The sequence below is a fragment of the Chiloscyllium punctatum genome, chromosome 11 (assembly GCF_047496795.1).
Source record: "Chiloscyllium punctatum isolate Juve2018m chromosome 11, sChiPun1.3, whole genome shotgun sequence".
In the NCBI taxonomy this organism is placed as follows: domain Eukaryota; kingdom Metazoa; phylum Chordata; class Chondrichthyes; order Orectolobiformes; family Hemiscylliidae; genus Chiloscyllium; species Chiloscyllium punctatum.
The window spans coordinates 36,659,113-36,673,422 of record NC_092749.1 but is presented as its reverse complement, the minus strand read 5'-3'; the positions used below and the strand labels follow the sequence as shown (position 1 = coordinate 36,673,422).

Genomic DNA, 14,310 nt, shown 5'->3' with positions numbered 1-14,310 from the left:
TAGTCCCCTTCCAATTTACGTGCAATCTGTCCTTCTTGTACAGGTCACTTCTACCCCAAAAGAGATTCCAATGATCCAAAAATATGAATCCTTCTCCCATACACCAGCTCCTCAGCTATGCATTCATCTGCTCTATCCTCCTATTCCTGCCCTCACTAGCTCATAGCACTGGGAGTAATCAAGATATTACTACCCTCGAGGACCTCCTTTTTAAATTTCTGCCTAACTCTCTGTAATCTCCCTTCTGAGTCTCAACCTTTTCCCTTCCAATGTCGTTGGTTCCAATGTGGACAATGACCTCCTGCTGGCCCCTCTCCCCCATGAGAACACTCTGCACCCTCTCTGCGACATTCTTGATCCTGGCACCAGGGAAACAACACACCATTCTGCTTTTTCTCTGCTGGCCACAGAAATGTCTGTCTGTACCTCTGACTACAGAATCCCCTAAAAGAATTGATTTCTTGGAAGCTGACGTACCCCTCGTTGCATTAGAGCCAGTCTCAAAACCAGAAACTTGGCTCTTTGTGCTACGTTCCCCAGAGAATCCATCACCCCCTACATTTTCCAAAACAGCATACCTGTTTGAAATAGGTATATCCACAAAAGACTCCTGCCCTAGGTGCTGACCTCTCTCACCCTTCCTGGAGTTAACCCATCTATGTGACTGTATCTGAGACTTTCCCCCCTTCCTATAACTGCCATCCATCACATCCTGTTGCTATTGCAAATTCCTCACTGCTTCTATCTGTCTCTCCAACTGATTCACTCGATCCGATAAGATTCGCATCCAACAGCATTTGGGAAGGAAGATTAACAAGTGGGACAAGTCACGAGGACGGTGCTGAGCTAGAAGGTTGGAACTAGGGTAAGGTTTTGGGGGGTGGGGGGGGGTGGTTGGAGGGGAAATGAAGAAACTGGTGAAGTCCACATTGATGCCATGGGGTTGAAGGGTCCAGAGGCAGAAGATGAGGCATTCTTCCTCAAGGCGTTAGGTGGTGAGGGAGTGGTGATGGAGGCGGCCCAGGGCCTGCATGCCCTCGGCAGAGGGAAGTTGAAATGTTTGGCCATGGGGCGGTGGGGTTGATCAGTGCAAGTGTCCCAGAGATGTTCGCTGAAGCGCTCTACGAGAAGGCATCCGGTCTCCCAAATGTAGAGGAGACCGCATCAGGAGCAATGGATACAATAAATGGTGTGTAGAAGTGCAGGTGAAGCTTTGATGGATGTGGAAGGCTCCTTTGGTGCCTTGGACGGAGGTGAGGAAGGGGGAGTGGGCGCAGGCTTTGCAATTCTTGCGGTGGCAGGGGAAGGTGCCAGGAGGGGAGAGTGGGTTGTTGGGGAACGTGGACTGACCAGGTAGTTGCGGAGGCAACGGTTTTTGCGAAAAGGGGATAGGAGTGGGGAGGGAAATATATCCCTTGTGGTGGGGTCCGTTTGGATGTGTCAGAAATGTCGGTGGATGATGCAATTTATGCAAAGGTTGGTGGGGGGGTGGAAGGTGAAGACCGGGGTGGGGGGGGGGGGGGGTGTGTGTGTCTGTCCTTGTTGCAATTGGAGTGGGGGGGGGGGGTTCGAGGGCGGAGGTGCAGGACGTGGATGAGGGCATCATCAACTGCATGGGAGGGCCAACTGCGGTCTTTAAAGAAGGAGGCCATCTGTGGTGGAACTGGTCCTCCTGGGAGCAGATGCAGCGGAGGTGGAGGAATTGGGAATATGGGAATAGCAGTTTTGTAGGAGGTAGGGTGGGAAGAGGTGTAATCCAGGTAGCCGTGGGAGTCGGGTTTGTAAAAATAAAATGTCAGTGTTGAGTTGGTCATCATTGATGCAGATGGAGGGGTCCAGGAAGGGGAGGGAGGTGTCAGAGATTATCCAGGTGAATTTAAGTTCGGGATGGAATGTGTTGGTGAAGTTGATGAACTGTTCAACCTCCTCGTGGGAGCACGAGGTGGTACCGATGCAGTCATCTCTGGGACACCTGCACACCAATCAACCCCACCGTCTCGTGGCCGACATTTCAACTCCCTATCCCACTCTGGCAAAGACATGCAGGTCCTGGGCCGCCTCCATTGCCACTCCCGTAAAACTCGACGCTTGGCGGAAGAATGCTTCATCTTCTGCCTCGGGACCCTTCAGCCCCATGGCATCAATGTGGACTTCACCAGTTTCCTCAGTTCCCCTCCCCCCACCTTACCCTAGTTCTAACCTTCCAGCTCAGCACCGTCCTAGTGACCTGTCCCACCTGTCAGTCTTCCTTCCCACCTATCCGCTCCACCCTCCTCTCTAACCTATCACCTTCACCCCCCCTCCATTCTTCTATTGCATTCTCAGCTACCTTATCCCCAGCTCCACCCACCTCCCATTTATCTCTCCACCCCCGAGCCTCCCAGCCTCATTCCTGATGAAGTACTACAACTGAGCCAGGTCCTATCTTTACCCAACACCATTGGCACTTTCCAGCAGGTGCTCCTGCACAATAGCAATTACCTCATTCTTGTCCCCTATCTTGTCCCCAATGCTAAAACCCCACTGAGCTGCTCGAGAATGGCCAACTCTGTACAATAGTCAAGCCTGGGGTGATATAGGTCTGGATTAGTGGTGCTGAAAGAGCACAGCAGTTCAGGCAGCATCCAACGAGCAGTGAAATCGACGTTTCGGGCAAAAGCCCTTCATCAGGATTAAAGGCAGTGAGCCTGAAGCGTGGAGAGATAAGCTAGAGGAGGGTGGGGGTGGGGAGAGAGTAGCATAGAGTACAATGGGTGAGTGGGGGAGGAGATGAAGGTGATAGGTCAAGGATGAGAGGGTGGAGTGGATAAGTGGAAAAGAAGATAGGCAGGTAGGACAAGTCCGGACAAGTCAAGGAGACAGTGCTGAGCTGGAAGTTTGAAACTAGGATGAGGTGAGGGAAGGGGAAATGAGGAAGCTGTTGAAGTCCACATTGATGCCCTGGGGTTGAAGTGTTCCGAGGCGGAAGATGAGGCGTTCTTCCTCCAGGCGTCTGGTGGTGAGGGAGCGGTGGTGAATCAGTCCCAGGACCTCCATGTCCTCGGCAGAGTGGGAGGGGGAGTTGAAATGTTGGGCCACGGGGCGGTTTGGTTGATTGGTGCGGGTGTCTCGGAGATGTTCCCTAAAGCGTTCTGCTAGGAGGCGCCCAGTCTCCCCAATGTAGAGGAGACCACATCGGGAGCAACGGATACAATAAATGATATTAGTGGATGTGCAGGTAAAACTTTGATGGATGTGGAAGGCTCCTTTAGGGCCTTGGATAGAGGTGAGGGAGGAGGTGTGGGCACAGGTTTTACAGTTCCTGCGGTGGCAGGGGAAAGTGCCAGAATGGGAGGGTGGGTCGTAGGGGGGGTGTGGACCTGACCAGGTAGTCTCAGAGGGAACGGTCTTTGCGGAAGGCGGAAAGGGGTGAGGAGGGAAACATATCCCTGGTGGTGGGGTCTTTTTGGAGGTGGCGGAAATGTCGGTGGATGATTTGATTTATGCGAAGGTTTGTCGGGTGGAAGGTGAGCACCAGGGGCGTTCTGTCCTTGTTACGGTTGGAGGGGTGGGGTTTGAGGGCAGAGGTGCGGGATGTGGATGAGATGCGTTGGAGGGCATCTTTAACCACGTGGGAAGGGAAATTGTGGTCTCTAAAGAAGGAGGCCATCTGGTGTGTTCTATGGTGTTACAGGTCTGGATGAACTTATCAATTTATCAACCCAGGAGCATACCCTCAGTGAGCTTTCTTCTTAGCTCTCTAGAAAAGCTCATCTTCAACACCTCAATATGGTCAAAATTCAGTATTTCAACCCTCACTGTTCATATTCAATTTACCCAAATGCAAATGAGCTGCTTCTAAGTTATATTGTAGAACAGATTTGAGATTGCAAGTGCTTTTCAGGTATTAAAAAGAAAGGTGTAAGAATATGCTCATTTCAACCAAAATAATTTAGATTTGGACAAAACAAATAGAACTACATTCCTGATGAAAAATAAGCTGCAAAATCACTGTGTTCTCATTACTTTTGCCTTTACAATTCATTGAAATTGCAGAAAGTACACCTGAATGTATCATAATGCCCTCTTTAACTGTTACAGAAAAAAAAGGTATCATTGATAGCATGTTCTGCTTCTTGTTGTTAAGTATAAAACACACTTCTCGTAGGTAGGTAAAAACAAAAACAAAACAGATCTCATTTTCTTTTCACCACCTCCACTTCTTAATCCCTATTTTTCTTTAGAATAGATTACTTACAGTGTGGAAACAGGCCCGTCGGCCCAACAAGTCCACACCGACCCGCCGAAGCGCAACCCACCCAGACCCATTCCCCTGCATTTACCCCTTCACCTAACACTACGGGCAATTTAGCATGGCCAATTCACCTAACCTGCACATATTTGGACTGTGGGAGGAAACCGGAGCACCCGGAGGAAACCCACGCAGACACGGGGAGCATGTGCAAACTCCACACAGTTAGTCGCCTGAGGCTGGAATTGAACCCAGGTCTCTGGCACTGTGAGGCAGCTGTGCTGACTGCTGTGCTACTATGCCGTCCACAGTGTGTTTCCCTGCTTTTGTTTCCATATATTTATGCAATTCCAGGTTAAATGTTTATTGTTTTTAAAATGGTGTAAGACATTTACTGCATAAATCTTGGGTGGTCTAGCAGTAGTAGAATGGGCTCATTTTATGGAAATTACAGATTAAAAATATATTAAAATTACTATCAAATTGTTTCCATTAAAAGGAACAGAAATAAGGAACTTCTTACCGGCTTGAGACAGAAGAAGACCTGAATCGTCCATGTTTCTTATTTCTTTCAATAATGTCACTAACATCTGTAAAAGGTTGTTTAATCAAGGTTGAAAACAAAGTTACAGTGGTCAGACACAAATATTTCTATAATAGAAAACTTTTGGATAAAGGCAAATATACTGTGAATGCTGTAAATCGGAATAAAAGGAAGTGCTGGAGAAACTCAGCAGGTCTGGCAGCCATTGTGGAGGGAGAAACAGAATCAGTGTTTTGAGTACAATATGACTTCTTCAGAAAATTTGTGGAGTTTATCATCAGTTGTGATTGGCCCCTTAGTGAATCCTCTCTGCCTACCTTTATACTTTCTAACACCTGTCCACGTAAACTACTGTGATGGCAATTTGGCTCAGACCGCATGTGAGTATCATGCTGGTCATTTGGTTTTAGTGCCTCTCCTTATATCATCCTTCACACCTTTTCTCTGAAAGTTTCATTGATTAGAAAGCTTCTTACTAAATTATTGCAAATTTTCCAGCTCTACTGAATGAAATCCCTAGGATTAAAAATTCCTTACTTGCTTTTGCCGAACTATTCACTTTTCTACAAATATTCACAAAGAATGAAGAAACTTCTTTTCCTAACCACTTTCTACCATCGCCAACAAGGACAAGGAGCTCATGGGATTCTTTATCAGTAAAATCAAGATCATGCACTTAGCTGCTTTCTTATATCACTCTTTACCTTAACCAAGTCAAATATGATGAACGATTGAATGAAGGATTTACTTATTGTCACATATATCTTGAAGATACAATGTAAGGTGTTGTTGCCACAATCTGCTGCTTCATCCTCTGTTCAAAATGGGTTCTCGAGCATGGCTTCAAAGCTTCTGCAAGATCTCTACTAGGTGTTCCAGTCCTCAAGGAGTCCCGCTCCGGGAACAGCAATGACGACACTGATGCCCCAGGAAATCCTGCCTCCACAGGTGGTGCGATCGCAACAATATCATCAAGAATCCAGACATGAGTCCAGGCTCTGGGCACAGCCACTGTTGCCTTGGATCCCGGTCCATGCCACCGATGCTGCAGCCGCTCCCCCCGCCCCCCCCCCCCCACACACACACTGACACTCCTCTGGCCTCAAAGATGAAAACGAAAGGAAGGAAAGAAAGAAAAAAAATCAATACATACTGAGAAAATTAGATTAGATTAGATTAGATTACTTACAGTGTGGAAAATGATGCTGCAGACAGGCTTTGAAATATACCGTCTCCCTTCCATCCTCCAACAACATGACACACCTTTAGCTGCTTTGCCCCATTCCTACTTAATAGACAATCACAACTTTTTTTTTCTTTTTTTAAACTCAACTTCTTTTCCGGACCCTAATGCCAGTTGATGTCATACCTTGGACACTGTCTTCTGAACACATTGGATTGTATTTTGTGTCCTAAGTGGCTCCTTCCCCTCTAGTACATACAGTCATAGAGTCACAGAGATGTACAGCATGGAAAGAGACCCTTCGGTCCAACCTGTCCATGCCGACCAGATATCCCAACCCAATCTAGTCCCACCTGCCAGCACCCAGCACATATCCCTCCAAACCCTTCCTATTCATATACCCATCCAAATGCCTCTTAAATGTTTCAACTGTACCAGCCTCCACCACATCCTCTGCTCATTCCATACATGTACCACCCTCTGCGTGAAAAAGTTGCCCCTCGGGTCTCTTTTATATCTTTTCACTCTCACCCTAAACCTATGCCCTCTAGTTCTGGACTCCCCGACCCCAGGGAAAATACTTTGTCTACTTACCCTATCATGCCCCTCAAAAGTTTGTAAACCTATATAAGGTCACCCCTCAGTGTCCGATGCTCCAGGGAAAACAGCCCCAGCCTATTCAGCTTCTCCCTATAGCTCAACTCCTCCAACCCTGACAACATCCTTGTAAACCTTTCCTAAACCCTTTCAGGTTTCACAACATCTTTCCGATAGGAAGGAGACCAGAATTGCACACAATATTCCAACAGTCCCTTCAAAATTGGTGTAATTAATTCTCTCCTGAAAGAAATAATTTTTTTACTTGACATCCTTACAGGGGGGTCAGGACTGGCAGCTAAACATCCAAGGGTTTTCAACTTATTGAAAAGACAGGGAGGTGGGCAGAGGGGACGGGGTTGCCTTGTTAGTTAAGAACAAAATTAAATCTATGGCATTGAATGACATAGCGTCGGATGATGTGGAGTCTGTGTGGGTGGAATTGAGGAACCACAAAGGCAAAAAAAACCATAGTGGGAGTTATGTACAGACCTCCTAACAGTGGTCAGGACCAGGGGCGCAACATGTACCGGGAAATAGAGAAGGCATGTCAGAAAGGCAAGGTCACGGTGATCATGGGAGACTTCAATATGCAGGTGGACTGGGTAAATAATGTTGCCAGTGGATCCAAAGAAAGAAAATTCATGGAATGCTTACAGGATGGCTTTTTGGAACAGCTTGTCATGGAGGCCACAAGGGAGCAGGCTATTCTGGACCTAGTGCTATGTAATGAACCAGACTTTATAAAAAAATCTTAAAGTAAGGGAACACTTAGGAAGCAGTGATCATAATATGGTAGAGTTCAGTCCGCAGTTTGAAAGAGAGAAGGCAAAATCGGATGTAATGGTGTTACAGTTAAATAAAGGTAACTATGAGGGCATGAGAGAGGAACTGACGAAAATAGACTGGAAGCAGAGCCTAGGGGGGAAGACAGGAGAGCAAAGATGGCAGGGGTTTGTGGGTAAAATTAAAGGACACTGTACAGAGGTTCATCCCCAAGAAGAGAAAGATTATCCGGGGAGGGATTAGACAGCCATGGCTGACAAAGGAAGTCAGGAAATCTATCAAAGAAAAAGAGAGATCCTATAAAGTGGCCAAGAGCACTGGGAAATCAGAAGATTGGGAAGGCTACAAAAACAAACAGAGGATAACAAAGAGAGAAATAAGGAAGGAGAGGATCAAATATGAAGGTATGCTAGCCAGTAATATTAGAAATGAAATGTATTGAAAGAAACTTTTACTAAGAAACAAACGACAGGCAAGAGTAGACATTGGGCCACTTCAAACTGATGCTGGAAGCCTAGTGATGGGAGATAAGGAAATAGCAGGAGAACATAATAAGTACTTTGCATCAGTCTTCACAGTGGAAGACATGAGTAATATCCCAACAAGTAAACGGAGTCAGGGGGCTGAGTTGAGTATGGTTGCCAAAAGAGAAAGTGCTAGTAAAGCTAACAGGTCTTAAAATTGATAAATCTCCTGTCCCCGATGGGCTACATCCTAGAGTTCTGAGGGAGGTGGCTGAGGAAATAGTGGAGGCGTTGGTTGTGATCTTTCAAAAGTCACTGGAGTCAGGGAAAGTCCCGGATGATTGGAAGATCGTTGTTGTAACCCCCTTGTTCAAGAAAGGATCAAGACAAAAGATGGAAAATTATAGGCCAATTAGCCTAACCTCGGTTGTTGGTAAAATTCTAGAATCCATCATTAAGGATGAGGTTTCTAAATTCTTGGAAGAGCAGGGTCGGATTAGAACAAGTCAACATGGATTTAGTAAGGGCAGGTCGTGCCTGACAAACCTTTTGGAGTTCTTTGAAGAGGTGACAAGTAGGTTAGACCAGGGAAACCCAGTGGATGTGGTCTGTGGATGTGGATAAGGTGCCACATGGGAGGCTGCTGAGCAAGGTGAGGGCCCATAGTGTTCAAGGTGAGCTACTGGTATGGATTAAGGATTGGCTGTCTGACAGAAGGCAGAGAGTTGGGATAAAAGGTTCTTTTTCGGAATGGCAGCCGGTGACAAGCAGTGGCCCGCAGGGTTCAGCGTTGGGACCGCAGCTGTTCGCATTATATATTAATGATCTGGATGAAGGGACTGGGGGCATTCTAGCGAAGTTTGCCAATGATACAAAGTTAGGTGGACAGGCAGGTAGTACTGAGGAAGTGGGGAGGCTGCAGAAGGATCTAGACAGTTTGGAAGAGTGGTCCAGGAAATGGCTGATGGAATTCAATGTGAGCAAATGCGAGGTCTTGCACTTTGGAAAAAAGAATACAAGCATGGACTACTTTCTAAACGATGAGAAAATTCGTAAAGCCAAAGTACAGAGGGACCTGGGAGTGCTAGTTGAGGATTCTCTAAAGGTAAACATGCAGGTTGAGTCCGTGATTAAGAAAGCGAATGCAATGTTGTCAATTATCTCAAGAGGGTTGGAATATAAAAGCACCGTTGTGCTACTGAGACTTTACAAAGGTCTGGTTAGGTCCCATTTGGAGTACTGTGTCCAGTTTTGGTCCCCACACCTCAGGAAGGACATACTGGCACTGGAGCGTGTCCAGTGGAGATTCACACGGATGATCCCTGGAATGGTAGGTCTAACATATGAGGAACGGCTGAGGATCCTGGGATTGTATTGGAGTATTTATTGGAGTTTAGAAGATTAAGGGGAGATCTAACAGAAACTTACAAGATAATACATGGCTTGGAGAGGGTGGACGCTAGGAAATTGTTTCCGTTCGGCAAAGAGACTAGGACCCGCGGACACAACCTTAGAATTAGAGGGGGTAAATTCAGAACAGAAATGCGGAGACATTTCTTCAGCCAGAGAGTGGTGGGCCTGTGGATTCATTGCCGCAGGGTGCAGTGGAGGCTGGGACACTAAATGTCTTCAAGGCAGAAATTGATAACTTCTTGATGTCACAAGGAATTAAGGGCTACGGGGAGAATGCGGGTAAGTGGAGTTGAAATGCCCATCAGCCATGATTGAATGGCAGAGTGGACTTGATGGGCCGAATGGCCTTACTTCCGCTCCTACGTCTTATGGTCTTCTGGTCCTTTGAAACAATTGGTTGGGACTAATATCCATCTTTCTGTTGAACCTCAGGAGAAGGGAGAGATATTAAATGAATATTTCATGTCAGTTTTTACTGTGGAGAAAGAAAATGCAGAGAAATTTTGATGCTGTATAAATAGTTCACATTCCAGAAGAGGACGTTTGAGAGGTTTAGAAATATAAAAGTGGATAAATCTCCAGGACCTGATCTAATGTATCCCACTACGTGGGAAGTAAGGGAGGAAATTACAACACCTTTTGCAAAAATATTTGCATCATCCATAACTACAGGTGAGGTGCCTGATGACTGCAGGGTGGCTAATGTTGCACCTTTGTTTAAGAAAGATTGTAAAGAGAAACTGAGGAACTATAGACCTATGAGTCTAATTGCGGTTGTGGGTAAATTGTTGGAAAGTTATTAAATGATAGGATTTACGGACATTTAGAGAGGCAAAAATTGATTAGGGATAGTCAGCATGGTTTTGTGAGGAAAATCATGTCTCATAAACATGACTAAGTTTTTTGAGAAAGTTACCAAAAAGGTTGAAGTTGGTAGAGGAGTAGATGTTTTAATTTGGATATTAGTAAAGTCTTCGACAAGGTTCTGCATGGTAGACTAATTAGTAAAGTTAAGTCACATAGGATTCAGGGCGAGCTTACCAATTGGATACATAATTGGCTTTTTGGCAGGAGACAAAGGACATTGGTGGAGGGTTACTTTATGGACTGGAGGCCTGTGACCAGCAGTGTTCTACATGGATTGGTTCCGGGTCCTCTTTGTCATTTATATGAATGACTTGGATGAGAATATAGAAAGTATGGTTAGTAAGTTTGCAGATGACACCAAAATTAGTGGAATAGTAGACAGTGAAGAAGATTTTCTAAGGTTTCAAAAACAAATGGGTCAATGGGCTGAAAAATGGTAGATCGAGTTCAATCTGGATAAATGTGAGGTTATTGCATTTTGGTACAACAAACAAGGGTAGGGCTTATACAATTAATGGTAAGGCCTATGGTAGTGTTGTAGAACAGAGGGATTTAGGGGTGCAGCTACATAACATATCGAGAGGATGGTTAAAAAGACATTTGGCATGCTTGCCTTCATTGCTAAATCCTTTGGGTATAGGAGTTGGACATTATGTTAAGGTTGTACAGGACATTGGTGAGGCATCTTCTGGAATACTGTGTCCAGTTATACTTGCCCAGTCATAGGAAAGACATTATCAAGATGGAGAGGGTTCAGAAGAGATTTACCAGGATATTGCTGGGTATGGAAGGTTTGAGTTATAAAGAAAGGTTGGATAGAACATAGAATGTTACAGCACAGTACAGGTCCTTCAGCCCTCGATAACCCATTCAATAAGGTTAGAGAGGCACGAGCTACCCTCCACAAAACTGTGTTGACTACCCCTAATCAGATTATTCCTTTCCAGATGATTATAAATCCTATCTCTTATAACCTTTTCCAACACCTTACCTAAAACTGAAATAAGGCTCACTACCCTATAATTAACAGGGTTGTCCCGACTTCCCTTCACAAACAAGGGAACAATATTTGCTATTCTCCAGTCTTCTGGCACTACTCCTGTCAACAATGATGACATAAAGATCAAAGCCAAAGTCCTGAAGGATTCTGGGCAATCCAAGATGGAGGACGAGAAAAATTTCTGGCTGTAACAGCTGCTCCTTTTTTTTTTGAGGTATTTTAGGTGCTGGAGGTGATTTTCTTGAATTGCAGGAGCAGCAATTACTATTTCATATGCTGTTGCATTGTTTAGGAACTTTGGAAAAAAAAAGTCAAAACAAAAGCAATTTTAAAAAGGAGAAGAACAGACAAAGGAAGCACATGGTGTGATGTCTGTGCAGGGGAGAGAGAGAGAGAACCTGCACAGTTACTGCCTTTGATGTTTGAATTCGTGTATCGCTGGACATCGGAGTGCATCTGGGAAAATGATCAAACAGTGAAATTCACAACTAATCTTGGAAGAACTGTTGGGCGAAGTTCACAGCACAGAATCAGAGAATTTACTCGTCATTTTAAGTGTGACCTTTAGAGAATCTGCAGTAGTGAGTAGAGTAGGTTCTTTCTTGATTATATGTTTTTGGAGATATGTCTCTTGATTAAACTTAAAATATAAGCCATAACTATTAATTTAACCTGGGGCGGTGTTTGTAGAGGAATAAGATGGTGTTATTTTCTGGGTCTGTAGATTGTGAAGGAGCAAAAATGGCCTTTAATAGAGTGATATGTACTTCTTGTCAGATGTGGGAGTTTAAAGAGAGTTTAAGGGTTACTGCGGATTATATCTGCCATAAATGCTGCTGGCTGCGAATCTTATCAGATCGAATGGATTGGTTGGAGAGACAGTTAGAAGCGATGAGGAATTTGTAACAGCAACAGTATGTGATAGATGGCAGTTATAGGAAGGGGGGAAAGTCTCAGATGGGTTAACTCCAGGAAGGGGAAGAGAGGTAGGCAGCTAGTGCAGGAATCTTTTGTGGATATACTCTTTTCAAACAAGTATGCTGTTTTGGAAAATGTAGGGGGTGATGGATTTTCAGGGGAATGTAGCACGAACAGGCAAATTTCTGGTTTTGAGACTGGCTCTAATGCAACGAGGGGTATGTCAGCTTCCAAGAAATCAATTCTTTTAGGGGATTCTGTAGTCAGAGGTACAGACAGACATTTCTGTGGCCAGCAGAGAAAAAGCAGAATGGTGTGTTGTTTCCCTGGTGCCAGGATCAAGAATGTCGCAGAGAGGGTGCAGAGTGTTCTCATGGGGGAGAGGGGCCAGCAGGAGGTCGTTGTCCACATTGGAACCAACGACATTGAAAGGGAAAAGGTTGAGATTCTGAAGGGAGATTACAGAGAGTTGGGCAGAAATTTAAAAAGGAGGTCCTCAAGGGTAGTAATATCTGGATTACTCCCAGTGCTACGAGCTAGTGAGGGCAGGAATAGGATAGAGCAGATGAATGGATGGCTGAGGAGCTGGTGTATGGGGGAAGGATTCACTTTTTTGGATCATTGGAATCTCTTTTGGGGTAGAAGTGACCTGTACAAGAAGGACGGATTGCACCTAAATTGGAAGTGGACTAATATACTGGCAGGGAAATTTGCTAGAACTGCTTGGGAGGATTTAAACTAGTAAGGTGGGGGGGTGGGACCCAGGGAGTCAAAGAGTCAGGGCAGGCAGGGACAAGGTAGGACTAATAAATTAAACTGCATTTATTTCAATGTAAGGGGCCTAACAGGGAAGGAAGATGAACTCAGGGCATGGTTAGGAACATGGGACTGGGATATCATAGCAATTACGGAAACATGGCTCAGGGATGGGCAGGACTGGAAGTTTAATATTCCAGGATACAACTGCTACAGGAAAGATAGAAAGGGAGGCAAGAGAGGAGGGGGGGGATGGCGTTTTTCGTAAGGGATAGCATTACAGATGTGCTGAGGGAGGATATTCCCGGAAATACATCCAGGGAAGTTATTTGGGTGGAACTGAGAAATAAGAAAGGGATAATAACTTTATTGGGATTGTATTATAGACCCCCTAATAGTCGGAGGGAAATTGAGAAACAAACTTATAAGGAGATCTCAGCGATCTATAAGAATAATAGGGTGGTTATGGTTGGGGATTTTAACTTTCCAAACATAGACTGGGACTGCCACAGTGTTAAGGGTTTAGATGGAAAGGAATTTCTTAAGTGTGTACAAGACAATTTTCTGATTCAGTATGTGGATGTACCTACTAGAGAAGGTGCAAAACTTGACTTACTCTTGGGAAATTAGGCAGGGCAGGTGACAGAGGTGTTAGTGGGGGAGCACTTTGGGGCCAGCGACCATAATTCTATTAGATTTAAAATAATGATGGAAAAGGATAGACCAGATCTAAAAGTTGAAGTTCTAAATTGGAGAAGGGCCAATTTTGAACGTATTAGGCAAGACTTTATGAAAGCTGATTGGGGGCAGATGTTCGTAGGTAAAGGGACGGCTGGAAAATGGGATGCCTTCAGAAATGAGATAACAAGAATCCAGAAGTATATTCCTGTTAGGTTGAAAGGAAAGGCTGGTGGGTATAGGGAATGCTGGATGACTAAAGAAATTGAGGGTTTGCTTAAGAAAAAGAAGGAAGCATATGTCAGGTATAGACAGGATAGATCAAGTGAATCCTTAGAAGAGTATAAAGAAAGTAGGAGTATACTTAAGAGGGAAATCAGAAGGGCAAAATGGGGACATGAGATAGCTTTGGCAAATAGAACTAAGGAGAATCCAAAGAGTTTTTACAAATACATTAAGGACAAAAGGGTAACGAGGGAGAGAATAAGTCCCCTCAAAGGTCAATAAGGCGGCCTTTGTGTGGAGCCACAGAAAATGGGGGAGATACTAAAGAGTATTTTACATCAGTATTTACTGTGGAAAAGAATATGGAAGATATAGACTGTAGGGAAATAGATGGTGACATCTTGAAAAATGTCCATATTACAGAGGAGGAAGTGCTGGATGTCTTGGATCGGTTAAAAGTGGATAAATCCCCATGACCTGATCAGGTGTACCCGAGAACTCTGTGGGAAGCTAGAGAAGTGATTGCTGGGATATTTGTATCATCGATAGTCACAGGTGAGGTGCCAGAAGACTGGAGGTTGGCTAACGTGGTGCCACTGTTTAAGAAGGGTGGTAAGGACAAGCCAAGGAACTATAGACCAGTGAGCC

The 14,310-nt window shown here is 44.9% G+C and overlaps 1 protein-coding gene across 3 annotated transcripts in view; it reads right to left on the bottom strand.

The window, feature by feature from the left end:
- The window catches only part of camkmt (calmodulin-lysine N-methyltransferase), a 380,405-nt gene that overhangs the window by 69,717 nt on the left and 296,378 nt on the right, over positions 1-14,310 (bottom strand). For all 3 annotated transcript variants that reach the window (XM_072580636.1, XM_072580635.1, XM_072580634.1), the window contains exon 7: positions 4,755-4,821. In XM_072580636.1, the coding sequence (XP_072436737.1) occupies positions 4,755-4,821 (67 nt within the window). The remainder of the gene's footprint in view (positions 1-4,754; positions 4,822-14,310) is intronic.